Below are 26,501 nucleotides of genomic sequence, written 5' to 3' on the forward strand. Positions count from 1 at the left end.
AAATTCGTCGCTAATTTCCGATGAAAATAGTGACAAAATGAATATTCGTCGCTATTTGCGACGAAATAAGCGACTAAAAAATTCGTCGCTCATTAGTGACGAATATAGCGATGAAAAATAATTCGTCGCTAATTTGCGACTAAAATTCCCACGAAAAATTTTTCGTGGCTAGTTAGCGACGAAAATAGCCACGAAATATTTTTCGTGGCTAATTAGGGACGAAAATAGCCACGAAAAATTTTTCGTGGCTAATTAGCGATTAAAACGGCCATGAAATTATTATTCGTGGCTATCTCCTTTGCGACGAAAATGGGATTCGTCGCCAATTAGTGACGGACGTCTTTTTTCGTCACAAATTCTTTTATTAAAAGTTAGCGACGAAAATCGACGTTTGTCGCTAATTAGCGACGAAAATAAACGTTCATCACTAATTAGAGACGAACTTTTGTTTTCGTCACAAAATTACCACTATGAATAAAAATAACAAAGAAAATATTAAAATTAGCGACGAAATGTATTATTCGTCGCTAATATGAAGGAAATAAAAAAAAAAAGAAAATATTCAATTTATTTAATTTGCGACGAAAAAACAATGTTCGTCGCTAAATTTTGCGACGAAATAATACATTTCGTTGCAAATTTATTTAATTTATTCTGGAAATTAGTGACGAAATTATTTTTTCGTCGCTAATTATTTTTTTTCTTTTTTATTTAATTTATATCAGCAATTTGCGACGAAATGAGTATCCGTCGCAAATTTTGCGACGAATTTCATCTTTCGTCGCAAATTTTTTTTTTAATTAACGACGAAATTATGTTTTCATCGCTAATTAGTGACGAAATTATGTGTTTTGTCGCTAATTAGCGACAAAAGACTTTATTTCGTCGCTACATTTTTTAGGGAGCTTTTGAAATTTAGCGATCCCACTCTCTCCTCCCGCCTAATCCTATTCTATAAATTCTCCCGCCTCCTTTCTATCATTCCCCTCTCCACAGCATTCAATTTCCCTCACCTAACCCCACACACGTTCTCTCTCTTCGTCCTTCTCTCTCTTCCCCCCACTCACCTTTTCTCTTCCTCCTCTTTGTGCAAACAGACCCCCCTTCCCCCTTGTTCATCGTCTTCTTCTTCTTCTTCTTCTTCATCATTCGGCAGCCCCCCCAGCCGATGCCAGCCTCCAGCTGACCACCACCCGCCTTCGTCGTCACCCTGCTGTTGCGGCCGTTGCCGCTCGCCCGCCAGCCCCGCGTAGCCGTCGTCGACCTCCACCCCACCGCCTCTCTGTTCCCCACAACTCAAGCCCCGACGCCCACAGCCTGCAGCCGCCACCTCCAGCTGCACCGTCGCCGTGACATTCCATCGTCCCGCGAGCCCCACGACCCCGCCGAGCTCGCCCCGCCAACCTCGCAAGCCGCTAGACCCACAACGCTTCACCCTCCTCCTCTGTTCCACTACTACTCTACCACCCTCCAGCTCACCACCGACGCCACCACCTGCCGCCCCCTCCAATCACCGTCGGCCTCGTCGTCGTCCCTCTAGCCGTCCGCCCCGAGCCCGAGCCTGAGCCCGAGCCCCCGACCTCCATCTCCATCTCCATCTCTCGGTCTCTCTCACTCTCTTTGTCCCTGCACCCCAACTACCCTCCTGCTCTACTCCTCCTCTGCCCGCGACGCCCCCGCTCCAGCTGAGACCCACCCCCTCCGCCACCGTCCAGCTCGCCAACCCGGGGACTCCCTCGACCCGCTGTGACCCAAGACTCCCTCACCTCCGCCACTGAATAAAAAGGAACAGCACAAAAAAAACACGCTTTTTGCGACAAACATTTGCCACGAATAAAAATTCGTAGCAAATTTGTGACGAATTTTGCAATGAATCAAATTTGTGAAGAATTTTGCGACGAATAAAAATTCGTAGCAAATTTTGCCACGAAAAATTCGGTAAAATTCGTCGCTAATTGGGTTTTGTGATGAATTTTGCCACGAAAAAAAATTCGTGGCTAATCTGTCAACGACGAAAAATTATTTTTTCGTCGCTAAATTTAGCTACGAACAGAAAATTCGTCACTAAATTCGTTGCTAAATTTAGCGACGACATTTTTTTTGTGGCTAATTAGCGACTAATAAGTTTCGTCGCTAATTTGCCACGGAGAGTAATTAGTTGCAAAATTCGTGGCTAATTTGCGACTAAACTTATTCGTGGCTAATTTGTGACGAAACTTATTCGTCGCTAATTAGCCACGGATAAATAGTCGTCGCAAAATTCGTCGCTAATTAGCAACGAACTTTAGTTTTTCGTCGCTAAATTTTGCGACGCCGAATTGGCGACGAATATTTTTTTGTCGCTAATTTTCGTCGCAAATCAGTTTAGCGACGAATTTTGGTTAATTTTTTGTGGCAAAATCCGTGGCTAAACCCTAGTTTTTTTGTAGTGAGCCCAAGAGAAACCAGCAATCGGAATATCAGTAGTTGTCATTGCGTTGTCCCATATTCTTCACTAAAACCAAAAAAAAAAATAAAACCATAATTACAACCGAAGAGACAGAATACTACTTTGTTCTTCTACTCAATAAGAGTAGAAACCAAATCTAACGCAATCAATTCTAAGCAAAGGGGCCACAGGCACGGTAAACCAATGGTAAGATGTCTCCACGGCAAGATTTTGTCAGAGGTCCTCGGATTAGAATCAATCTAGGAAATTTCATCCACAGGGACACATGGATGCACGCTGGAGTTGGGCGAGCCCGAGATTGCCGGGATCCGCCGATCCTCGAGCTTGTTTGTGGCCGGTCATTAGTCGCCTGGCAACTGGCCAAAACCAGAAGGAAAAAAATAAAAATAAAAAAGATAAAAGATAAAAATAATTAATTAATTTTTATTTTTTTAAAAAATAAAAAATAAAAAATAAAAAGACAAAAAAATTATTAAAATGAGTCCATGAAGGAAAATCAAATCCAATTTTCCATACCAAACAATGAAAAATATTTTCCGTGTAGCACCCTCGCTCCGAGTACTACCAAGAGAGCTGTGACGCCCAAGCCGTCACATGTAACTGTTCTCATTTGTGATAAGATTATTTTCATGCAACGGAAGCTTCAATTACATATTGAGTGGTAATATTAAGCAAATACTCAAGGAATACCCATAAAACATCAAGCCATATTCAATATTTACATCATAGGTTCAGTTGACCACATTAGCCGTTTAGATTACTATGTACATAGAGATGATAACCCGGGTCCACCTAGCCCAACTACATACAAATTCTCGTCTCTCTTACCCGATCATATGACAAAGTGCCGCAACCTAGCTCTAGTCATGCGAACTTTAAAAAAAAAAAATGTTCAACCATTCCGACCTATCAATCTAAAACAACAATACCACAAGTATAAGAAATCTTAGCAAGAAAATTTAATCCCTCTAACGCTCGCTCGTTTCAATGTACTACTCGAATTTATACTAGAAAGGTATTCGGGTTGTAGGTCAAGAAACTCATATCATAAACCACATATAAACTCGTATGTAATATGTATGTGCAATATGCTCAATGAATGCACTCCCATTTTTTGTACTCTTTACCACCATTCCCCAAACCGATTCCAATTCGTAGTATCGTTTCCTTTGCCCGGCTTAACCGCCAACCTCCATAGCAACTCCCTACCATGGATTCCTCACTCCGAGGCTTCGCGTCATTACGCGGTCCACCTAGCGCCACTTACCAAGGCATCCCCATCTCCCTCGGGGAAAAGTTGAGCTCATTCTCATGGCCTTCGCTCCACCCCATGCCGATTCGTCTCGAATGATGCAAGTGCCAAAAATGCCATAATGCAAAAAATACAACATGTTCATGGCGTCACCGAAACATGCAACCATTATACTTTCAATTTCTCGTGGCCGCTTATCTCGATTTAGCTATGCATAAGGATACCGAACTACTCCACAATAATAAAAAACACAGTTTGTACTGCGAGGAATAGGGTCGCGGCCGAGATACACATACATCACATTCCTCCACATCTCGGCAATGGTAAAGGAACTAAAGTTCACTCATGTCTCTCGAACCTCCGACCGGTTGGGAAACCCTTTACGGTATTTCACTTACCTTTTCACCTCTAAAGTTATCGGATCAATCACCTAGTTGTATATGCAAAATACCTCAACTTATGGCCTACCAAATGTTGGAGCTATGGCGATGTAAATGACAAGGCTTCTACCGATCCTATCGTACTAATCCGGCTCTACTCCATAGTCGGCGTGTCCGTACATTTTTATTTTCCAACTCCCTCTTGGTTCAAGGACGCTCATCTAATTCGGTTCACTATATAATCTGCGAGATAATAACAACTACTTCTCAACTACGCCTTTGGTCCCACGTGTTCTATGCGACCCGACTATTATATGGTTCGTCCTTGACCACCTTACCTATTCATAACTCATGGACCTACGTGTCGAATATCACAAAATCTGAACTGTCATCAGGCTACACTAGCTAACACAATTCAGAAGATACTATGAAGCGGGTGAGGGTGAGAGGAATTAAATTGACTCGCCTTAATTGATTGCGTCGGTGCGAACTTTAGTTGTTAATAAAAACTTGAGAGGATGTGTGATTCCGAAATGCTTTTTGTCTTCGCCGAAAATGAATTTGTGAGACTCCCTCCTATTTTTAGTGACAATTCCTCAATTTCTTTTCCCCAAGATTTTTTTTTTATTACCGAATTTTTAGAGGAGGTGCAGGAGGAATTACCACGTGTCGACTTTATTTTCACCTTCCTCCTTCCAATTGTACTCGGCCACTCTCAATTCCATTCGAGTTTGTGACAACCGCTCACTCCTCTCTCGTTTTATTGCCGGCGACCTCCACGATGGCCAAGGAACAATGGCCTTCCCTGATGAACTTTCATTTCCCTAGCTTCTAATCATCATCTTTATGAGGAAACTTTTGAAACATTTTGCCCAATGGCATAAGCCTTCACCCCACTCCTCACACATATTCACTGCCACTCTCTCTCTCTCTCTGCTCCTTTGAATTTTTGCGCACAGCCTCCACGCATGACCGGTTCATCTAGCCTGACCTTTGCGTCACATTCTACTTATCTACATCTAAATTATGTAGCTCACCACCGGCCTTTTGATCCTGATGTGGCTTACTTGGTTTCGATCAACTCCCACAGCTGAATCTTAATCCATTAGTCTGTTCCCAAATTCGGAGATATATATTTATATAACCGTGCCATATCGCACGCATTTGGGTATCAAACTCAAAGTCCGCGGCCCTAGGATCGTACATCCCCAGTGACACGATTCTTCATTTTGGTCACCCACTAACTTGTGACATTGTGCAGTTTCCGGGTTGACTGTGCCTTGTGTAACTTATTGCGAATACATTTCGCAATATATCCAAAATGACCTTCACATAATATGAGGAACTTTCAATCTCACCGTATAGGATGTTTCTATTGCAATTGACAGTTCATTTCCGGAAGTAGTTGAGTATTACAGTCGAATTGTTCTAACTAGGGGAGCTGGTTATTTTAGGATGCTACACTCCAGGTCTTTTTCACATTTTAGTCAAATACCGGGTAACATTGCCTTTTTCCTAGAAAATAACTTTTCGAAAAATATTTTGCAAAAATCTTATGTTTTTTGCGAAACAAACGGAGCCATAACTACGGTATAAGACAACAACATGCTAAGTTGGGACCTGCAAGAGATAATAAGGTCAATTGAAGATGGAAACCGGCGTATGAAATTGAAAACGAGGTGAAAAATAGATTCCACTCTTTCATGCTAGGATGTGATCATTTCCTCGTGACCTTTTGATCTAGAACTCTTATTTAAACATTGCAAAAGATCCGAATCTCTTCATTCCGATGAGCGAGAATCCATATACGAAAGAAGAGTCTTACTAGCACATATTATGACAGTATAACGGTATAATATTAGGTATAAGATAAAGGTGGGTCCCGCCATGATTGCTAAATATTTTTAATCATTCATAATACTTGCGGTTGAGATTGCACTGTTGTACTGTTATACTATCAGCTTCTCAAATCCCATGAAACAAATGTCTTTCCTTGTGTTTTTCATGTCTTGGATGCTTGCCGTTACTTGCGGCATTTGCTTTTTCGTGCTGTGACCTTTTGCACTCCCTTACTTTTTTTTGTCTCAAATTTTTCTTAACGAACTTGGAAAAAGTGCCTTGGATTATAAAACCTAAATGACATCAAGTGAGTTTTAATAAAAAAAGAAGCAGAATATGTTGTTCAAAGGATGTTGACAGAAGAGGTCTAGCTTGGACATTGTCTTCCGAATCTTGCCCTGGTATGAGGATGATGCAGGACCGGACCATGACGAACTACTGTTCGTCCTCGAGAAGGTCCGTGTGGTTGAGTAGTTTCCAAACTTTGGCAATCTTCAAAACAACTTTACGGCTCCCTGCACCGGCAAGAGGCGTGACCATCAATCTGGTTAAAAGACAAAATATGCAACCAGTACCGCGGTAATCGCACCGAATACCTAGTGGTAAAGATGTGTGAGCTGAATTTGGCTTAGCAATGGTTAAAAATTTGTTCAGGGTTTTGGAGTGATGCACCCTTCCTCGTCTCGAGGATTGTCACGTAGCTTCAGCTGTTAGTTTCTTCTGATGTCCGGCGCGACTACTTAACTTGAAGGAACTCGCAAAAGGGAAACAGTCACCGGGGAGCCACTTTTCGAGTTGGATGGACGACGTTATGCGAAGTCGATCCCTATTTAGAGCTATCATCTTAAGTTCCATTTGTTGAAGATTATGTGTTTCCATGGAAAGCATCTTCAGAGAGTCGCATCTCGAAATTTTTTTGCCTTTCAAGAGCGAATGCTGTTAGACCCATTTTCCATTGTCCTCTTCTTTTCAATCTTTCTCTCTTTTCTAATGCAAGGTGGCGACCCTTCGACCAGGGAGCACTTAATGCAATCCACACAAGCATTGGATAATGAAGAAAACCAAAGCACGGTGCGAGCAAGCGAATGAGACGAAACGACAAAGAATTATTGCATGGAGAAATTAGGTACGAAGTCAAGATCATTCCCATTTTTCTTTGGAATAGTTTACTAACTTTACAAACTTTGTCCCAATTCCCAAAAAGGAAAAAAAAAAAAACCCTTTGTCCCGATTTTTATTGTGATTTAGGGTTGCTGAGCTTAATCGCTTCCATAAATGCCCAGACCTGAAGGTAGAATTTGCTCGCTTCTCGCTCCGAAGTGAGTAATGTTTTGTTTGGCGAACTAAGCAATTTGTATGTAGTGGTATGGATTGCATAGAAGATTGTAGCGTATTTGTTTGATTGAAAGTATTTTTTGTGAATTAGCTGGATATTCACGCATCTGGTTTGCTGAAAAAAATCGTAGCGTATTTGTTTGCATATAATGGCGGCAAGGTTGTTGGCCAACAATTTGGGTAATAAATTTTCTGGAACCACTACTAACATATTGAATTCTCTTTAGACCCTCCCAAAACAAAAAATCTCCTGGGCTCTTGGTTCAGCTAGTGTGTTCTTGATTTTTATTTTGTGTCCGGGATGAGCGTACCTGAGATTTGAATAGGTTGGATTCACCGGCTCCTCATTTTCGTTGCAGGGTCGACACACCTCACGGTGGTTCTCCTCGACCGTTCTTGTCCACTCTCCAAGCCACCGTCGACTTGCTCCTTTATCAATGACGAGGTCATCAAAGGTGGACGAGGTGTGTGTTCACAAATATAGCGACTTCTTCTCAGATGACGGAGGCCGGACTTGATTCGATTGCTCCCTCAACATCGATCAAACTCGTTGAACTTCTCAATGATTTACCCTTTTCATCTCTTGGAAAATCCGCACGAGTTGTTCGAGTTCGACAGACCTCGTTGTCCATGGGCTTGAGGCTATGAAGATCGAGTTGGATAGACCAAGTCAAAGTCAATCCGCTCAAACTTTGTCGGATCCACATGTCGCTTGAGGTGAACAAGTGGGAATCCGAAGCCCCTTATACTTTGTAAATTCAGCGATCTTGAACTTCCAAGTATTTTTGAGATCGGCATCAATCGTGACAGGAATTTCCATTAAATGGAGATGTGGCCCGTCTTCACCTTGCTCCCTGATGTGAGAGTGAGAGTGTGATGGTGCCAACGGTTAGGTTTGACGGCGTTTATGGCGGTGGCTGGCGGATGGGCATGGTTCTGCAGGATGGGCTCGGTTGCATGGCGGCTGCCGATGGACTTATGGCGACAATCGAATGCGATGTTCGCGGTGGCGATTGATCTTGCCGGTGGCAGTGTTTGATTTCGTGGTGGTGACGAAAGCCCTAAACATAAAACGATTTTTGAACTTTGGGTCAATATGCAATGTGATCTTTGAACTTTAGCATAATGCGAATGCGACCAATAAACTTTTAACTTTATTTAATGCGGTCCATGAATTTTTGGTACATATGCGGTTCCCGAACAATATATGGTAAGATTACATAATTGAATTTTTTCATATAGTTTAAGGACTGGACAAAAAAGGAAAAATATAATTCAAAGACTAAATTGAATATATGATAAAAATTCGAGGATCATATCGAAAAAAAAAATTAAAAATTTAGCAACCTCGTCATAAGTTAGAATGAAGTGTGGACCATTTTAAGTCATTTTCCTACGCATGAATGAAGTCAAAGGACGTCGGTCGCCGATCAGCCTCATGCGTCGCGGTCGTGCAGGCATTCAAAACGGTGATTTCAAAACGCCAAAACTTTTGCCCTCCACAACCACAACCGTTTTCCGCCATTTCAATTTCCACGGATTTTTTTTCCAATTAAAAAAGCGAGAATTATTTTATTATTTTATTTCGAAATTCTCTCATCTACTGACACATTGACCTCTTTTCACAGAAAAAGACACAAAAAAGAAAAGGAAAAAAAAAACAATTTCTTAAACTTCACTCTACTGTTCTTTAAACTCGTCTTCCCCATCACTCCTCCCTCTCTCTCTCTCTCTCTCTCTACTTTTTCGCTTTTCTGTCTGGTGCGAAGCTGGGAACTTGCGAAGACTCTCTCTCACTCGCCTTTCGCTGCTCTCAACAACTTAGTGGAAACCCTGGTAACGACCCCCCTCGCTTTCGCCTCTCCTTCGCTGCTTCGCTAGATCTGACCGCATTGCTCTCTCTCTCTCTCTCCGCCACGCTGCATTTTCGAGCTCCTGTCGGTGGGAATTGTCACTTCGGGCCTCTCGGTCTGTGGTCCCGCGTTGCTGGTTTTGTCCGACGGGCCTTCCAGGCGTCTCTGACGGTGCTCTGGCTTGGATCATGTAGGTTGTCCGGTGGCTGGTCGGAGGGGCTGCATTTTGCGCTAGATCCGGGCGTGATGGGTCCGCTGCGAGAGGCGGAGTTGCGGTCCCCGGAGGTTTAGAACGGCCATGTTGTAAGTTCCCGGAACTCGTCGTTTGGTTTGGTTGTTCGTTTTCTTGTCGAATGATGCTTGAAATCGAGAATGTGGTTTCAGCTGAGCTACTTTGAGTGGTTGCTTTGACTATTGGGTCAGGGAAATATCAAATTGAGTATCTTGTGCATTAGGATATTGGAACATGGCCCATCTGATATTTAGTTAAGTAGATGTGGTGGGTTACTTGTTTCGTAAGTTTAGCTTCCTTCGAGATCAAACAATTCTACTTCTACTGAGTAGGGGAGTCATTCACATTGTTTGTTGTTTGTCTTGGATTGGTTCAGCCCCTTACTTCATTTAACTGCTTTGTGCTGAGCCGAAATGGATGATCCAGAAGGTGAATTTAGTGAGCATGCAGTGGAAAACTCTGCAAGTTCAGAGAAACAGTTGTCTCTTACTCCGAGTGATACTCCAAAATCTGTCGCGAGAAGTGTGAAAGCTATTTCTTTAGAAACTGCGGGGTTCGCAAGACCCACTTTGTCTAGTAGAAAGAAAATGGACCCAAGAAGTGTCTCAGATTCAAATTCCAGCACAAGCAAATCAGCTGGTACTCCCTTAGGGAAGACTGCAAATTTAGTTCCTCCGAAGAGAAGAAACAGCACGGGAGGTTTGGCCCAAAAAACGACTCCCCTGAAGAGCAATGTGGGAACAGCTGGAGGCAAGAAGGCTGTATCTCCTTCAGCTCCAGAAGCGGTGAGGCGATCTCTCCCAGAACTTAGGAGGACCTCATTGCCCTCTGTGGTGACTAAACCCACTGCCAGCAGAGCAAGTGTTTCAGAGACCAAGAGTGCAGTTGTGGAATCACTGGGTGGGCGGGGTTCAAGAACAACAACAGGAGCTGAGGGAACAAGGCAGGGAACCATGAAACAGTCTGCTGTCAAGGGAGCGGTGCCAGCTTCATCACCTTCTGTAAGAAGAGTGGCTTCTACTTCTGTGGATAGTGTGGGCAGTGGTGGGACCAGGAAAACAGTTTCAAAGGTTTTGTCCTCATCTGCCCGAACACCTTCTAGCTCTAGTGGACTTAAAACGGGTTCCTTGTCCTCATCTATAGATAGGAGTTCTAGTTTATCTGCCCGGCGGAGAACGACGACACCAGATAGTAAGGATTCAAAGTTCATGATGCTTCCTCAAGTGGAGCTCAAAGCTAGTGATGATGTGGTAAGATTTTTGCTTTATGATGCTCATGGAGTGCCACACAATTGCTTGAGTTTTCATGCTGCATTGGAAATTCATGAACTTATAGTTTTGGAGGTCATGTTGACAATTCTTAGGAGCTTTGAGTAGCAAATTTTAGTTCATCAACGTTTTTACTTGTTTGGTGATATAGCATTTTACATCTTATTGTCCTTTGAATGGTTTAGGTCGAAGAAAAAAACTGTTACATTACATTTCAAACATATGTTTTCATTGTGTATAGGTACATTCATTTGAAGTTATTCTGACTGGTGTCATTTATTCATTCGTAACGACTTTTAGTAGCTTTTAGCTTTGCATTCATCTATTCATAACATATATAGCACATTAGGTTGCAGTAATGACTAGCCACTGCAGCCCTATTACTTAGTAGAGTGTTCATTTGAGGTAATTTTTATAGCGCTTCAATCCCTATAACAACCAAAGCAGAGTCCTGCTATAGGACCCTTATATTGTAGCTTTTATGTGTCCAGTACAGCTTAACATGAATAAGATTTTTTAATGACATTTGTTCTATTTTAGCAGTATACTATGGTGTATTCTAATTCATCATAACTAGATAAAATACAAATATATCTTGTTCAGAATTTCGTAAAATGGTAATAAACATCATTAATGCTTATTTAATTACTTAAAACAATAAACATGACCATAATTTTATGATATGATTATTATATACAAGTAAAGTTATTATTATACTAGATAGTGAAGGCCTGTTTTTGATAGGTAAAAGAAAAGATTACTATGGGGCACCAAGGGGGTGCAAACCCATATACAAAAAGAGCTTGGAACCAAAAGAGCTCAATTACTAGACAAATCATCTACAATGTCCATTAAAGCATTTATATCTAGACACAACTTTCCACTGAACCAAAAGTTTAAGACTTTCAACCAACTTTCAATAATTGCAGAAACGGGTGTCTCCTCTTTGATGAAAACTCTCTTATTCTCCTGCCTAAAAACAGCAAGAGAGACTGAAGAAATTCTCCTTGTTTTAGCACAAGGCAAAAGAAGACCTTGCCAAGCCCATAATTCTTTTTCATTAGATCCTCCAATAAACCAAGATAGCGTAGTGCACCATAAGTGGCCACCTAGATCAATCTTGTCCATGGACAGTGAAGGGGGAGACTTCTCACGGTCTTTGCCTCTCTTGGCAAAAAGAGCATCTGTTGACAAGCACAAACCCTCTGTTTTGCAAATTGTCTAAGGCGAGAATATGTTCCCAAACAAAAAATGAAACTCTACTTAGCACTCTCGCTTTACAAATAGCACTCGAAGGAAAAGCCTCCTTGCCACCAACAAGAGAGTAAAGGCGTTTTTGATATTTTATCTCTATTTGTTTGCTATTACAGTGTCAAACCAACAAAAATAGTGATATTCCATTACTTCAGCTGATCACATAATATCTATTAGGGGATGAACTCTGATGTACATTATATTCATAGCCAGGGTTAGAAAATTATGATATTATCTTTTGTCTTCCCAAGCTGCTAGTAGTATGTGTCATTGTCATCTTGGAGCTTGACGTTATTTATCATGATTGCTTCATTTAAATTCACTTTCCATTCTCCATATTCTGATTATACTCTTCGGTAAAATGCCTCCTTTCAATTTCATGCATCCTGCAAGTCCATCGTCTTTGCTGACGCTTTTGTGAGCTTTGTTTTATGCATATGCACTTAGGGCAACTCTGATTTGGCTGATGTTATGAAAATTGAACTCATTTGATTAATAATTCTTATTTCTTGATGATTCAAACGTGTCTAGATTGACTTTTACTTTTTACTTTTTGCTTGATCAAAATGTCGAGGCTTACACACTTTGTATTTTTTTAAACCAAAATACTTGATCCTTTCACAACATATGAATGTTGACATGCTAATTAACGTACAACTTTCTGAGATTTAGATAAAATTTTAAATTTTGGCGGGTTAGTAAAAAAAAGCACTTCTTGCTTTTGATTAATGGCAAACCAACAGGGCCCTTAATGGATCTTAATTGGAACAGATGTTATGAAAACTTTCCTTCTTAGCATATACTGGTCTGGTTGCTTAGGTATTTATTTCTTTTTCCCACTGAGGAAAACTGATCAAAATGTGAGGTCAGTGAGAACAGCACAACTTTCATCAGACATGGGCATTCAATGGCTTGAAACCAAAGATAGACGCTTGATTATGACATACAAGAGTTACGGAAATTTGGAATGCATTGATGGTGTGGGGCAAACCTCCTGAACCCTTACCTAAGAATCATCTGTGCGTGGAAATTAGCCCTTGTTGTTAAAAAAAGGGAGAAAAATTTGAAGGATGCATATTGTGCGCATTGGTGGGGACTAGTCTAGCTGAAAGGTTGAATACCCTGTGTCATCAAAATAAAGAAAGAAAAGTGGGGAAACTAAGTGTTTGCAAGAGACTTGGTATTTGGTTCCTTATCTCAACCAAAATTAGATTATGCTCGAGTATGTTATCTTTGTTTTTATTTTAATATCAGCATGCTGTATTGTTTTTGTCTATGAGTTATCATCTATATAACACTCTCTCTTTTCCCATTAGAGATTGGACCTAAGGGGTCACAGAGTGCGTACTCTCAGTGCTGGTGGCCTGAACTTGACAGCAAATTTAGAGGTAAAAGATTTTCCTTCACTCGAGCTTTTTGGATGCTGTAGTCACCATTTACTGGTGTTCATCAAAGAACTCATTATCCTTCTGACTTGGCTTCTCTTAGTGGTGACTCCAGGATGGCTTTTAGCTTGTGGTTGATAAGTTGTAAAGCAACTGCACAATGTTATTGTCAATAATTTTCTGATGCGATCCTGGTTACTCTAGCTTCTGGTTGTTACCTATCATATGTACTTGTGATAGTGTTCTCGTAAAGATAAAGTTAGTTAAGTTAGGTGGAGAGTTTTGTTCATCTACTGTTGTTTCTTTACGGTAGAGAGAGAGAGACAGATGGTAAAAGGATGTCAGAGAGGGTGTGGGAAGGTGAGGCTGTTAATAGCTGATGATGATCTTCTTTATAACTTCAAAGGAGTTGGTCTTGAAAGAATATGTGCTAACACTTGGTGGATTGTGTATCACTTAGAGTGGCCAGACCTCAGTTGGAACTAAAATGTTTTAATCTAGCAATTAGAGAGCTTTGAAATATGATTTTGGCTGTGTTGGTAAAAATGACATGCAACATCAAAGGAAGGGAGGGTGGTGATGTAAAATGACTGTGAAGTGAAACTTATATGAACTTGAGTTGAGTTGGATGGTACTGTAATCGAAACTTTTCATTCTAGTTTGATTTGTCAGGTTGGTTGTGCTTTTTAGACACCCAACAAGATATCATGTTATAAATAAATCATGGTTCCATTCCCAAGATATACCTGGTTGAACCAAATGAAACTTACTTCTGCTCTCAAAGTAAATCCATAAAATTTTAGCTCATCCCTGATAAACAAAGTATGACTATTTACAGAATCAGCTTCATAGACATATCCTTTCATAAACATGTCCTTAAAACTTGTCCTTGTGGCTGGAGCATATATATCAACTAAACTCAGCTTGTTAAAAATGAAATTTACACGAGGATAATTAAGAAATTAGCAAGTTCATGAAGGCTTGTGCAATTTGACCAAGAGCCAACTCCTCTCTAATAAGGTGGAATCATATATATATTTTTTAGAATACTGAATTGGGAGTTTTGTGTTGTGCAGCCTAATAATGATCACACATTGTTAATATAGACACTGCCTGTTTGAATCCTGACTTCTTAGACAATGTTATTTTCGCATGGATAGCATGTAGTGAGAGCCACCACTTTGTATTCTGGTTTCGCACTCCACATCAAATGGTTGATGATATATTATGATGGTGGATGCTATATTATGGTAAATGATCCAATTTTGAAGCTTTAGCTATTAGGTGGACGAAATGAAATGTAGAAAAGGCCAGAATAAGTTCCCTTCAACAGTCCATGTGACCATCATGTGCAACTTTGATGAAGAACAGGAAACATGATAAATAAGAAGCACTTGTAAAATTGGTGCTTGGGGGGGGATGATGGCAATTAAACTTAGACCTATCGTCACATTATGTTTAAAAAACATGGCTCTTATGTCATGTCATAGTGAGATAAGAAAAAGATTTGAGGCTGGATCATTATTTTCTGCGCAGCTACTTATATATTTGTTAAGTACCTAAGCATGTCCTTAAACTACTTCGTCTGAACTTTAGGACATAAAATTTGGGGGTATTCCCTGAGAAGAAAGGAAGAAAAATATTTCTCTCAACTTGGGGGGCCGATGGTGGGGAAGGTAAACTCCACGTTATCTTCGGATGACTATTGCCAAGTAGGCTTGTATCGTAGCGACCCGCGCCCGGGGTGAGTCATTGGAGTTTGGGCTTCTGCGTTGCTGGCCTGTGCGAAGCACAGTGCTTGTTAACCAGCTGCTTATTTATTTGTTGTAAAGGATGAATGACTGTTTACATCACAAGTATGCTATTGTAGATTGAATATTCACTTATACTAATCACTAGATACTTCCCCTTCACACTTCAACCCCGTCTTTCCTCTCTTTGGCAGTAAATTATCATATTAATCAGACAAAGTTTGTATGATCATGATTGAGCAGTTATGACATTTTGTGTTATTCTCCCAACGCCTGATGAACTTTGGGTAACTAGTTTGTTCCATGTTTGGATCTAATTTTCTATACATGATCTTTTGATGTCCCTTTGAATTTTGATTTTGGATGGCACATCTCTTGATTGGGTGCTGTATCCCATTCATCCATGACTTTTTCTGTCCTCAACATCGACTTTTTTTTTGAAGGTTCAACAAAATTCTATCAACATTAGCTTCTTCTTGTTTTTTCTTGAGATTTCAATAGCAAGATTTCCAGTTTGTAGATAAATACAAGCTCTAGCATTAGAAAGAGGTTTTACCTTTTTTGCTGCACAACTTACGATCCTCTTTTGCAGTTTGTTTACCTCAGGGACAATCTTTTATCCACACTTGAAGGGGTTGAGATACTCAGCCGTGTCAAGGTCTGTCATTGTGCTTCAAGCTACTGATTCTGTTCAACAATATTAACAATCTTTAAAAATCGGAGCAAATTGTCTCCTCATTTTTACCGTGGTCGGTTACATTCTTGCAAATGGGCCTTTATGCGAGTTAATCAACAAATACTAAGCATTTTATGTTTTCTTTCCAGGTTCTTGATTTGAGCTTCAATGATTTTAAAGGGCCTGGCTTTGAACCGCTCGGAAATTGCAAGGCTTTACAGGCAATTTTTTCAGTATTTAATTTCTTGGCTGCTCTGGAGGTTAATGTCCTTTGTCATGATAGAGATGTAATCTGTGCAGCAACTTTATTTGGCTGGAAATCAAATCACTTCCCTAGCAAGTCTTCCTCAGTTCCCTAATTTAGAGGTGATTCATTGGAACATTACTTTATCTTGTGATCAATGGTTTCAATTTTTTTTTTTTTAAAATTTTGCTGATGTTTGAACTAGTCTACTTTTTTGTGTTTCTATCTGCCTCTAGTTTCTCTCTGTTGCTCAAAATAAGCTCAAGTCTTTGGCAATGGCAAGTCAACCACGCCTACAGGTAGGTACAAGATTATGTGATTGTATTGCCAATAACACCATGCTATTCCTTCTTAAGCAGCTCATCCTGGATTGTTTCTATATATATATCTTTCATGCAGGTTTTAGCTGCTAGCAAGAACAAAATTTCCACTCTAAAGGGTTTCCCACATTTGCCTGTACTTGAGGTGGGTTGGCATTTGTCATACTCATATCCTCATTTTTTCTCTGCTCTATAAAAAGTACAAGTCGATCCATATATTTACTGCGGCGGCTGTATGTTTCATGGTCTGAATCAAGAAGCCAATACGCTTCACACTTATTTAGCCATGTAGCAGTTAGATACGAACCTCACTAGCTACTTAAATAACTCCAGTCCCTAATTGTTACACATCCTGTTTTCTTCAAAATATCAGTCTTATCACTTGAACTTCAGTTTAAATGGCCAGAGTCTTCAGCATTCTTTTAAGGCTCTTTTTTGATTGTCTTGAGTATTTGCCACACTTCTCGATATGATTGTTTTTGGCGATAAAATTCATAATATGCATGAGGAATCTACAGGTTTCGAGTATGAAGTACCTCCCTTCCCAACTAAACAGTTGATCGATATCTATACTAAAAAATTTTTTTCTTTCCTTTCTAAAATTATGACTTGCGAATGAGGAACTCTTTAAAGCAAGAAAATGGATATGTGTTATCCTAGGAGCCTAGGGGAGGGTAGCAATATGTTATGGAGTAACTGCTGAACTAGTGACCCTTGTTTGGATGGGTGTTCACCCCAAAGTGAGGTGGGCAAGGTAGAATGTCTTAGGATAGTCGATGATGGATTTGGTTGTAGCTCCTCCTCTTTCCATTCAGAGTAGCGATTCGGTGGTTTGTGAAATCTTAAAAATCCATGTTTGTGGAATGGAAGACTGGGAAACTTACCTTACGCCCAATCCCAAGGGGGTTGACTAAGATTCCTTCTTCCCGCAGGCCGACTCTAACTAGTCCACTGCTGACCAGACCAATAACTGTAATTTCATTTCAATATTTGGTTATGGACACTGCTTAGTGTAATGTATGATGATGGTTATGGATCAACTTCTAAAAAGCTTCTAAAAAGCTTTGAGATAATGTCTATATTTTGGTAGAAATATGTCTTGAGTCTGTCTCTTTGAACTCCAACAGTGAATCCAAGGAACATTAGTTATAACTGGGCAGGTTTGCTTTTAATTTTGTTGTTTCTCTCTTGTGATGTAGCATCTACGAGTAGAGGAGAATCCGATACTTAAAATGCCTCATTTGGAAGCCGCTTCAATCTTACTTGTCGGTCCTACTCTGAAAAAGTTCAATGACAGAGGTAACTGCAGTTTTCCTTGTCTAAGATAAGAAGTTTTATATCCAGATGACATTAATGTAAGAGCTACTTTGTTTATATTCAAATAAATGCAATTAAGGCTTCTTTTATAGTCAGTTAAGTGTAAGATATAGTGGAGATACCAGAAGGGAGTCTGGTGGCTGGCAACAGGCTACTCAACCTAAGCACTCAAACTTGCACAATTTTCTATCATTTTAAATAGATTGTGGATGGGGGTGGATTCTGTGCATTAAATTTTCATTCACCGTCAATTTATTATTTTCTGGGATCAACTAGCCAATGCTTTAGGTACTGAATTTCTTGCTTTTCCTGTTGGACTGATTTATATGATTTGGCAATAGATCTTTCACGTGAGGAGGTGGCACTTGCAAAGCGTTATCCCAAAGTCACAGCTTTGTGCATCAGAGATGGATGGGAGTTCTGTCGCCCAGATCATGCGGCTGGTATGGCTTCTCGATAGCGCACTTTTTGGAGGTCTTATTCTGAGAACGTCAGTTGAATTGATTATTGTAAACACATGTTGGCTTGGGATTGAGCTTTTATGTAAAAAGTAACTCCTCCCAATGTGTTTGGATCGCTCTCTAAGCAAAGATAATAAGGTCATTAATTGCACGCATGTTTTCACTTACGAGATATACCAATAATATCCATATGATATTCAGTCTTCAGTACCATCTTTTTTAACCATGCTCTGATACTACTGAACGTGGGGAATGGCTCTGCAAGATGGGCGCAGTTCTCCATCTAAAGTACATGTTTTCCTTGGATGGCACTTGTATGTTTCTTTACATATTCTTGCTTCGGGTGGATGACATTTTGGTTCACAACTGGAGATGTTCCTATATATTAAATATGAGATCCGGCGAATAGGTTCCTTCTCCCCTCTCTTTCTAAGTTGTTATAAGACATTAGGAGAATGCCAACTAGTATCCTGAAATAAATTTCCATACCTATTAACTATGCATGTTGCACTCTATAATTATTATTGTCGCAGACTAAACTATCTGCTGATTAGGTTTGTAAACCATGGATCTGTTAGGGATGTTCTTTTATGGAGTCTCTATTGGTGTTATTCTTGTGCGCCATGTGAGCTTGGCAACAGCAAAATCAATTCAATTTCCTTGTAGGCTCTTCAGTCACTTCTTGCCACACCCAAAAAAAGATATTTGTGCAAGATAAATGGAAATGTCTTAGCTTTGAACCCCATTACACATTTCTATGCAAATCTTGGATAGCCCTTCTGATTGGCTTCCGTCAAATGCCCATTGATGAAATTATCCATATAGCCTCTCCACTTGCATAATGACAGAGACTTTTTGATTCCTTTGCCTCAACAAAGGCTGTTTTTTGACTTTAGTTTCTCTCAAATTGTGGAATCCAGATTTTGTTTTGTGCTAGTTTCCTAGTAAAGAAAGTGGCTTTGTTTTCCTTAAGTACTAGCTTCTTCTCTCTAATGGACTTTATCCTTGGGAATGGCTGTGAAAGGATACGATTGCCATCCTTCCTATAAGAGGATGAATCATCAGTGTTGATTAATTTTGCACCTAAATTTCCGTTCATTGTGATATCAAGGTGAAACAAGACAAATAAGTTGGTTGTTTCTAAATCTTTATTGCTAGTGCATATTGTTCAATACACTATATCTTGGTTTTCTTAGTTTAGGCAACCTTCAATTCTTGATGAAGTGTATTTTCCCATGAGCAGATTCAACATTTCGGTTTCTGTTGGAGCAATGGAAGGATCGGTTGCCTCCAGGCTACCTGCTCAAAGAAGCCTCTGTTGATCGACCATTCGAAGAAGATGTTTGCCACTGCCACTTCACCTTTGTTCAAGACAGCACTCTGACTGTTGACCAGAAGTTAGAATTGAAATATCAGTGGTTTGTTGGAGAGAGAACACCATCGAATTTTACCATGATTCCTGATGCTACTGAGGAGGTGTTATATTTATTAAGCTTCTTAATGCTGGCTGATGGTATTCTCATTCTTTCCTTTTTAAGCTCTTTCTATGACTGGTCAGGTTTATTGGCCAAAGAATGAGGACATTGGTAGAATACTGAAAGTGGAGTGCACTCCTACGTTGGGGGAAACTGAATATCCTCCTATTTTTGCCCTATCTTCACCGGTCTCACCAGGTAAAGTATAACATTTGTTTGGAACCATTCATTTTGGGAAAGTATCTTTGCAGAAAGGCAATATTGATCAATTGAAATATTGATCAGTTTTTTATTGATTAGTTGACAAGCCTAATCAGCAGATATTATCATCTCGTGTGCAATTGATCAATTTTATTGCGGAAACTAAATTATTGTTTCACTGTCTCACTGTTTCACTCAGTTTTTTATTTTGGAAACCAAATGAAATATTGATCAATTGCATATGGGCCTCTTTTTCTATTTCCTTTTCCTGCCAGGATATTCATGAAAGAATTGAGATATCTTCCAATGGCTTGTTTTTCATTTGTTACAGTGAATATTTGAAGTTAACTGCTTAGCTTTCGGTGAAGTGTTGTTGGCATGACTCTACCTCTTTCTATTATCTCATACAGCTTCTTCGGCACTTAAATTTTGCTGTGTTAAATCAGGACATACATTTCCGCCTAATGTCTACAACTATTCTATTTTATGTTTCGATTCTGCTTGGAACATTGATGGCCACTTTCATCTGTTTTTCTCTGTTTTCCTTGACTGACGAACTGAGTCCTGTCTTACCTGGGAAATGAAGAATGTTCAGCTACTCAGGAATGACAGATTCATTTAATATATCTAGCCTGTTAAGGTTCTCCCTTCCTCATTGTGTCCTCTCAATAGGATGTAAAATCCCAAAGGTTGTTGACCTTGAAGTGCATGGTGAGCTGGTGGAAGGACATGTAGTTAGGGGCCATGCAAAGGTTGCTTGGTGTGGTGGAATCCCGGGAAAAGGTGTTGCCAGGTGAGTTTGCTTCTTGAGTGCACGCAGGATTTTTTGTGTGTGCCTGCCTGCTTGATAGTGTCTGAAGAAATTGAAAGATGTTTAATCTTTCAGTTGGTTAAGAAGAAAGTGGAACAGCAGTCCAACAGTTATACCTGGGGCAGAGGAGGAGGAGTATCAGTTGGCGCTGGATGACGTTGACACAAGTCTGGTTTTTATGTACACACCTGTAACAGAGGAAGGTGCCAAAGGAGAGCCTCAGTATAAGTACACTGACTTCGTCAAAGCAGGTGGAAATGATAGTAGTCGTTTGCGTAAAACTTATAAGTTCTGGTCTTAGAACTTATTTTGTCATTAGACTTTGCCATTTTTTATTTAATTTTCTTTTTTGACAAGGATGCTTTATTTGAACTAACATTTGATTTTGATTTTTATGCTGAATCTGCATGTTTGTGTGGCATCTTTAAAGAATGAGGATGCCATGTTAAGGAAACTTCTTTGTTGAGGGATTGAGCATTTTGATCGATGAATTAAACCTATGCCCGAGTCACATTCATCAATGACATTTCTCCTTTTTACTCTTATTTTGATGTTCTTTCGTTGACAAGTAATAGAGTGCGGTAAAAGCAGTTACTTCTCCAAACAAATAACGTATAGATTAAAAGTATTGATTGAGGAGGAAATTACCATTGTTGATCATTTCTAGCGGTATTGCTAAAAATAAGGGGAAGTGTTGCTTAAGTAAGTCGGTAGTTTTGGTCTTAAAAATGGAGCATCCTCCCTTGAAGATCGGTCTTTTGGCAGTCATGGACCTGATTATGCTGTTCTTGTCAATCAACAGCATATTCCAAAATTTTCACCTGTTTTAATTGCTCATTTTCTTAGATCTCACTTCCCCCACTGAAAAGGAAAAAGCTCTATGCGTTTCGAGAAACCTATAGCAGTGAAACACTGTCCAACTTGATTGAGTTGAAAATTCCTTTTTCATTTTACAACTGGGTAAATTGTCCCGATAGCATTTGCATGAAGGATACAAAGCCCCTCTTGTATTCTCATGAAAATCTCTGAGTAGTGGATTTTATTCCCTTTTCTCCTCCTTTCTTTCCTTAGGCACCAGATAATTTGCAGGTGACATGTAATAAGAGCTATTTCGCTTCTCTCTATACACCAGTGATTGTTTTATGTTTTTCTTGCTCTTTTATTAAGTGTCTGCCCTTGGAAGTTTTTAGTTTAGTTTTCCATTAGTCACAATATCTCTTCCCGTTCTTCTGTTGGTCTTTGTACTTTCATGTGAGCACATAGAAATCTTTGTGATATGTGGCAATGATCCCAATACTTGCTTCTAGCAGCTCCTCCATCAGTGAATAATGTTCAAATCATTGGAGAGGTTGTTGAAGGGAATACAATAAAGGGAGTTGGAGACTACTTTGGAGGACATGAGGGTCCGAGTATGTTTGAGTGGCTTCGTGAGAGCATTGACAATGGGTTAGTATAACCATTCCGTTTGTGCATTTATTCCCTTTCCGCTGGACAAATTTCTGAATTTGCAACACATTCTTTTAATCATCTCTTTGTGAGATTGTAGGTTAAATCTGTTACTTATTGTGTTTTTAGCATTTCATTTTTATTTTCTTTTCATCTTCTTCTACATACGTATTCTTAGTAGTAGCATTAAAGTCCTTGCATTGTTATCAAATTATCAAACATGATTATAAAAAAAATTGTGCTGTAGTCTATTTCCTTGAAAGTTTTAGTCACTACTCGGCAAATTTTAAGGTTTGTTATTGGAAGTACACAAAATATTGTGTCAGGACATACATATACTCATACTTGTTTGTTTTGTTGATATTAAGCTGGACCACTGACAATATGTTCAATAAATTAAGGTCATAGGAGGAGTTATGATTAATAATTAATTGCTATGATGACTCCCCTTGATGCACAATTAGGATTTGGCTGGAGACTAAAGTGTAAAAGTGACTATTGATGCGGAGGCAAGTGAGTTGTAGAGATTCCAACACCTGAATTTGGGCCATGCCAATTCATCTTAAAGCTTAGGTTGATGGCAGCATGGTTTAGCACTGCTTTAACGCTTCTCCACAATAACCTATAGTCAGAATATTTTTTATGGTTACAGCTTCCCAACACTCTGAAGAGGCATGAGAAAATCAATGCGTAACCAAACCTAAAAATTATGGCGCCAAAAACTATGTTAAAAGTTTGAAGTTAGTCTAACTATGCTGTCATTGTGCATGCTACATGATTCTAGAAATGACTCTGACATAATCTTTTTCATTTGCATCTTTTTCCCAGAGATTTTGTGTTGGTGTCCAGAGGAACATCAGAGTACTCGTTGACCAAGGATGATGTTGGGCGAAGACTGGCTTTTGTCTATTTTCCCATAAATTTTGAGGGTGGGTCCACTTGCCACTGAAGTAAATAATTGTTATGGTTTTTACTCATTTTGCATCTTATTATTTCTTCTTTTCCTGACGAAGCAGTTGCTAATTTTCAGGACAAGAAGGGGAATCGGTTTCTGTGTTTTCCCCTAAAGTAAAACGAGGTAACTTTGATTGACTCTAATACTTAAGACAAATGTTGTCGTATGTTCTTTCTCCCAAAATGTCGTTTTTGTTTTAGTCATACAATCTGTCATGGTACATCTGATAAGGCTGTTGACAATGTTTGCCCAATGAATCCTGGGCCAGCTGTTGAGACCCAGCTGTATCATGATTACATTTGTTTGCTTGCAAGAGTTATCAACTATGTATCCTTGTAACAATGCACCCTCAATCCTGGACTAATCTTTATGAAAAGTGCACCATATATGATTCTAATAGCGTAACAGATGGCTTTATGTGATTGGACTTGAACAATAATTATTCCTTTTCCGGATTATAAAGAAAATAAACAGATCTTGTACCATATTGTGGGTTATAGTTATTCTAGGACTCATGTATCCAAGAACAACTAGTAGATGCAATTGGCAGGCATGAGTTTAAGGGTCTGTGCATCCATGGATGCATCTGCGAATATGCTGCACTCAATAGGTGCCAAAAAATAAAGATTGTGGAAGTCTTATATGTCTTCTGTCGGGCAGCCAACAGTGATTCTCTTTCCTTGCATAGTTCAGCAAGTTTTGCCAATCACCCATTAGGAAGTTTTTCATCTGGATAAATTGAGCCAATTCCAACAGGGGTGTTTTGAGGTGCCCCCCTCTTTCAGTGAAGTGTCTGGGATTTATTCAATCTCTTGTCACTTCAGCAGACATGAGCTTTTAAGTATTGTCTTTGTAGCTGGTCAATGTCCACGTATAACTTTTTTGAAACAACCTTCTTTCTTGACCCCCATGCTGGTATGTTCTCAGTGGAGCTAATGTTGTTCTACACCGTTGGCTTCTTTTATTTCTAATGCTTCTACCTTGACTAAATTTCAGCTCCCCCCAAAGTGGCACAAGTTAAAATAATTGGTGATTTGCGAGAGAATAGTAAGATTACAGTTACCGGCTATGTTACTGGGGGAACTGAAGCCTCTAGTAGAGTGCAATGGTTCAAAACAAGTTCTCCAATTTTGGATGGAGAAAATGGTCTAGAAGCAATGAGTGCTTCAAAAATTGCCAAGGTGAATTATACTTTGTTTCGAGAGATCATATGCATGATTAGTTTGGCTGTGTTCATACATCTATTTGGTCGGTTATTCAATGAAAATTCTTACTTTGCCTTTTCCTGTTTCTAGGCACTCCGTATACCTTTGGGGGCCGTTGGATATCACATAGTTGCAAAATACATTCCCATGACTCCAGATGGTGAATCTGGTCAACCAGCTTATGTTGTGTCTGAAAGAGCTGTCGAGAGTAAGTTATATGTCCGAGAAGATATTATACAAAAATAGTTTGTTGGCTTATTTCAGTTCTTTTTTGTTTTCCTTAAAGGATGAATAAACTTATCTGGCTTCAGTAGATATTGTTCTTCTGGTTGTATTTAATCTCATGGTGCTGCATCTATTGCTGAGCCCTTCAACTTTAAATTTTTTTTTTGGCGACGGAAGTGCCTTTAGTTGTCTCAACCTATTTTGTGGTTCATTAGCATCTATTCCACAACCAGCATGCCTTAATAAATATGTCTTTGAGCTATCAAATTGATTGGTCTCAGACAATCTGCACAACTGTGTTTGTTTCTGATAGTATTTACCAGGTTTTCTCTGAGATTTTCTGAATTCTAGTGCCACATGAGTTGGAGCATACAAAGTTTATGTATTCTTTTATGGATAATGAAAAATAATTTACAATGAGGCGACAAGAAGGTTGCTTTATTGAAAAGCTAAAAGCCAACTTCTTATTGATTTACCTCGCCTTCTTTTTAAATGTCAGATGACTTATGTAGTCTTGTTAGAGTTTCCTTTTTAACTCTTCAGCAACTTGACTCTACCAACATGCCTGATTATTGGTATATTTACTGCAGCTCTTCCTCCTAGCTTGAATTTTCTGTCTATCACTGGTGATTATATGGAAGGTGGGATACTGACAGCATCATATGGTTATATTGGGGGCCATGAAGGAAAAAGTATCTACAAGTGGTATCTTCATGAGGTAAATGTTATCTTGCTCGTGGGTGTACTCCACCTCTGTCTTTATTGAAGTTCTGTATCCAATACGGTAGGCTGATTTCTCCCAGCGTCTGTGTTCTCTCTGGAATACTCTCATTAAGTTGTTTATCAATTAATTGAGTTTACTGGAGATTCAGATCATGGCTGGCTCAATCACAATAACAGTGAATCATAACGTTCAATTGAAATATGTAATATCCATTGCAAAAGCCATCTGTGAAAAGAAGGTAAAGTATTTTATGTATGACGGTCTTTTGAACGGCGTTAAATTGTTAGTGGTCAATGGGAAGCCAGTCATCTGTAAACTGCGTGATACGGTTGAACCACTTGAATATGCAGTATTTCATGAATCCTGTAATGGTTCAATCCTGACAATACTGGACCTATCATAGCAACAATAAACTAATCAACAGATGGTTGTCTGACTATGAGGTCAAAATTACAAACTGCTAGCTAATTGTCAGCTAATTGTCAGCTGACAAATTATATCCCTAAAGTGCCTCTTGAGTGTGACCTTTTCCAAGGAATGAAACTATGTTGAAAACTCCAATCTGACTGATGCAATGATTAATAAATTAAAGCCTTTTTGTGATTTTTAGGACGATAAAAAGATAGGTGGCTACGGGGACAATTCCACCCTGATAGTTTAAGTCGCTAATTTCAAGTCTTCCTGCCATATATTTGAGAGGTGTCATTGTAATTAACACAAAAAAGAATGCCTTTCGCTATTGTGATATGGAGAAAGATTAAGTAGTCATTATATATATTTGGCTTCATTGTCATCATGTAGCTTCAGAAAACAAATGCTTTCTTTGAGGCCGTGGGTTTAGTATTTACTGAATTTTAGTCTGTACTGTCAATAGAATTTATAGAAACCTCTAACTTTTGTTTTATGCTATTCGTTTTGCTGTTTGAGGCTTCGTGATAAGGTAGTTGAACATGAAATTGGAAATTGCTAATATCAGGAAATTTGCCTTTTTCTGAATGGAATTTAGGGAGAGAATGCGTAATTCAATTATTTAGTACATCTTCTTCACGTTTGGTATGTGTATTAACAAATGCTGGTTGGGGCTAACATGTGCCTGCCAATCTGCAGACGGAGTCTGACTCTGGTGCTTTAGTAACTGAGGTCTCAGGGCTTCTTCAATATTGCATATCTAAAGATGCAATTGGCAAGTTCATTTCCTTCCAATGTACACCAGTGCGTGATGATGGTGTCATTGGTGAACCAAGAACTTGCATGGGACAGGAACGCATACGTCCAGGTAGGTTGTCATCTCTAATCATGGAAAACCGTCTCAATGGACCAAAGGGTACCGGCCCCTTAAACGGAACAAGTTAGCAATTGTGTAAACAGTAATACATAGAGGGTGGTGATTTGGCATGAGAAGCAGTACCCTAATAAAGCACTCTATTCCTGTGTCAATAACAA

At 39.5% G+C, this 26,501-nt stretch overlaps 2 protein-coding genes across 4 annotated transcripts in view; one reads left to right on the forward strand and one right to left on the reverse strand.

Annotated features, from left to right (window-relative positions):
* Nucleotides 1–1,063: 1,063 nt before the first annotated feature.
* On the reverse strand, nt 1,064–1,598 carry LOC115728049. The gene is made up of 2 exons (XM_030658369.1): nt 1,495–1,598; nt 1,064–1,415 (listed from the first exon to the last, which is right to left on the reverse strand). Exons 1-2 carry the CDS (start codon nt 1,596–1,598, stop codon nt 1,064–1,066), a joined length of 456 nt encoding a protein of 151 aa, XP_030514229.1.
* Nucleotides 1,599–9,056: 7,458 nt separating this feature from the next.
* LOC115728050 (187-kDa microtubule-associated protein AIR9) overlaps nt 9,057–26,501 on the forward strand; it is a 29,568-nt gene continuing 12,123 nt past the window's right edge. For 2 of the 3 annotated variants that reach the window (XM_030658370.2, XM_030658371.2), the window contains exons 1-22: nt 9,057–9,091; nt 9,303–9,411; nt 9,717–10,590; nt 13,179–13,250; nt 15,591–15,656; nt 15,824–15,895; nt 15,975–16,040; nt 16,155–16,217; nt 16,318–16,383; nt 17,438–17,537; nt 17,897–17,998; nt 19,260–19,492; nt 19,575–19,689; nt 20,365–20,485; nt 20,579–20,754; nt 21,814–21,949; nt 22,778–22,878; nt 22,980–23,027; nt 23,901–24,085; nt 24,200–24,317; nt 24,925–25,052; nt 26,166–26,334. In XM_030658370.2, the coding sequence (XP_030514230.2) occupies nt 9,754–10,590; nt 13,179–13,250; nt 15,591–15,656; nt 15,824–15,895; nt 15,975–16,040; nt 16,155–16,217; nt 16,318–16,383; nt 17,438–17,537; nt 17,897–17,998; nt 19,260–19,492; nt 19,575–19,689; nt 20,365–20,485; nt 20,579–20,754; nt 21,814–21,949; nt 22,778–22,878; nt 22,980–23,027; nt 23,901–24,085; nt 24,200–24,317; nt 24,925–25,052; nt 26,166–26,334 (2,974 nt within the window). In that variant the 5' untranslated portion in view covers nt 9,057–9,091; nt 9,303–9,411; nt 9,717–9,753. Of the gene's footprint in view, nt 9,092–9,302; nt 9,412–9,716; nt 10,591–13,178; nt 13,251–15,590; nt 15,657–15,823; nt 15,896–15,974; nt 16,041–16,154; nt 16,218–16,317; nt 16,384–17,437; nt 17,538–17,896; nt 17,999–19,259; nt 19,493–19,574; nt 19,690–20,364; nt 20,486–20,578; nt 20,755–21,813; nt 21,950–22,777; nt 22,879–22,979; nt 23,028–23,900; nt 24,086–24,199; nt 24,318–24,924; nt 25,053–26,165; nt 26,335–26,501 lie in introns of those variants that run through there. The other variant, XM_030658372.2, reaches the window with a different exon arrangement.

This window comes from Rhodamnia argentea, chromosome 3 (assembly GCF_020921035.1).
Source record: "Rhodamnia argentea isolate NSW1041297 chromosome 3, ASM2092103v1, whole genome shotgun sequence".
Taxonomy (NCBI): domain Eukaryota; kingdom Viridiplantae; phylum Streptophyta; class Magnoliopsida; order Myrtales; family Myrtaceae; genus Rhodamnia; species Rhodamnia argentea.

What these genes read in the sequence shown, in the direction of transcription:
- LOC115728049 (XM_030658369.1), bottom strand. Translation starts at nt 1,598, where the DNA reads ATGGAGATGGAGATGGAGGTCGGGGGCTCGGGCTCAGGCTCGGGCTCG. An exon ending in GTGATTGGAGGGGGCGGCAG is followed by an intron (nt 1,416 to 1,494) that starts GTGGTGGCGTCG and finishes TTGTGGGTCTAG; the next exon opens with CGGCTTGCGAGGTTGGCGGG.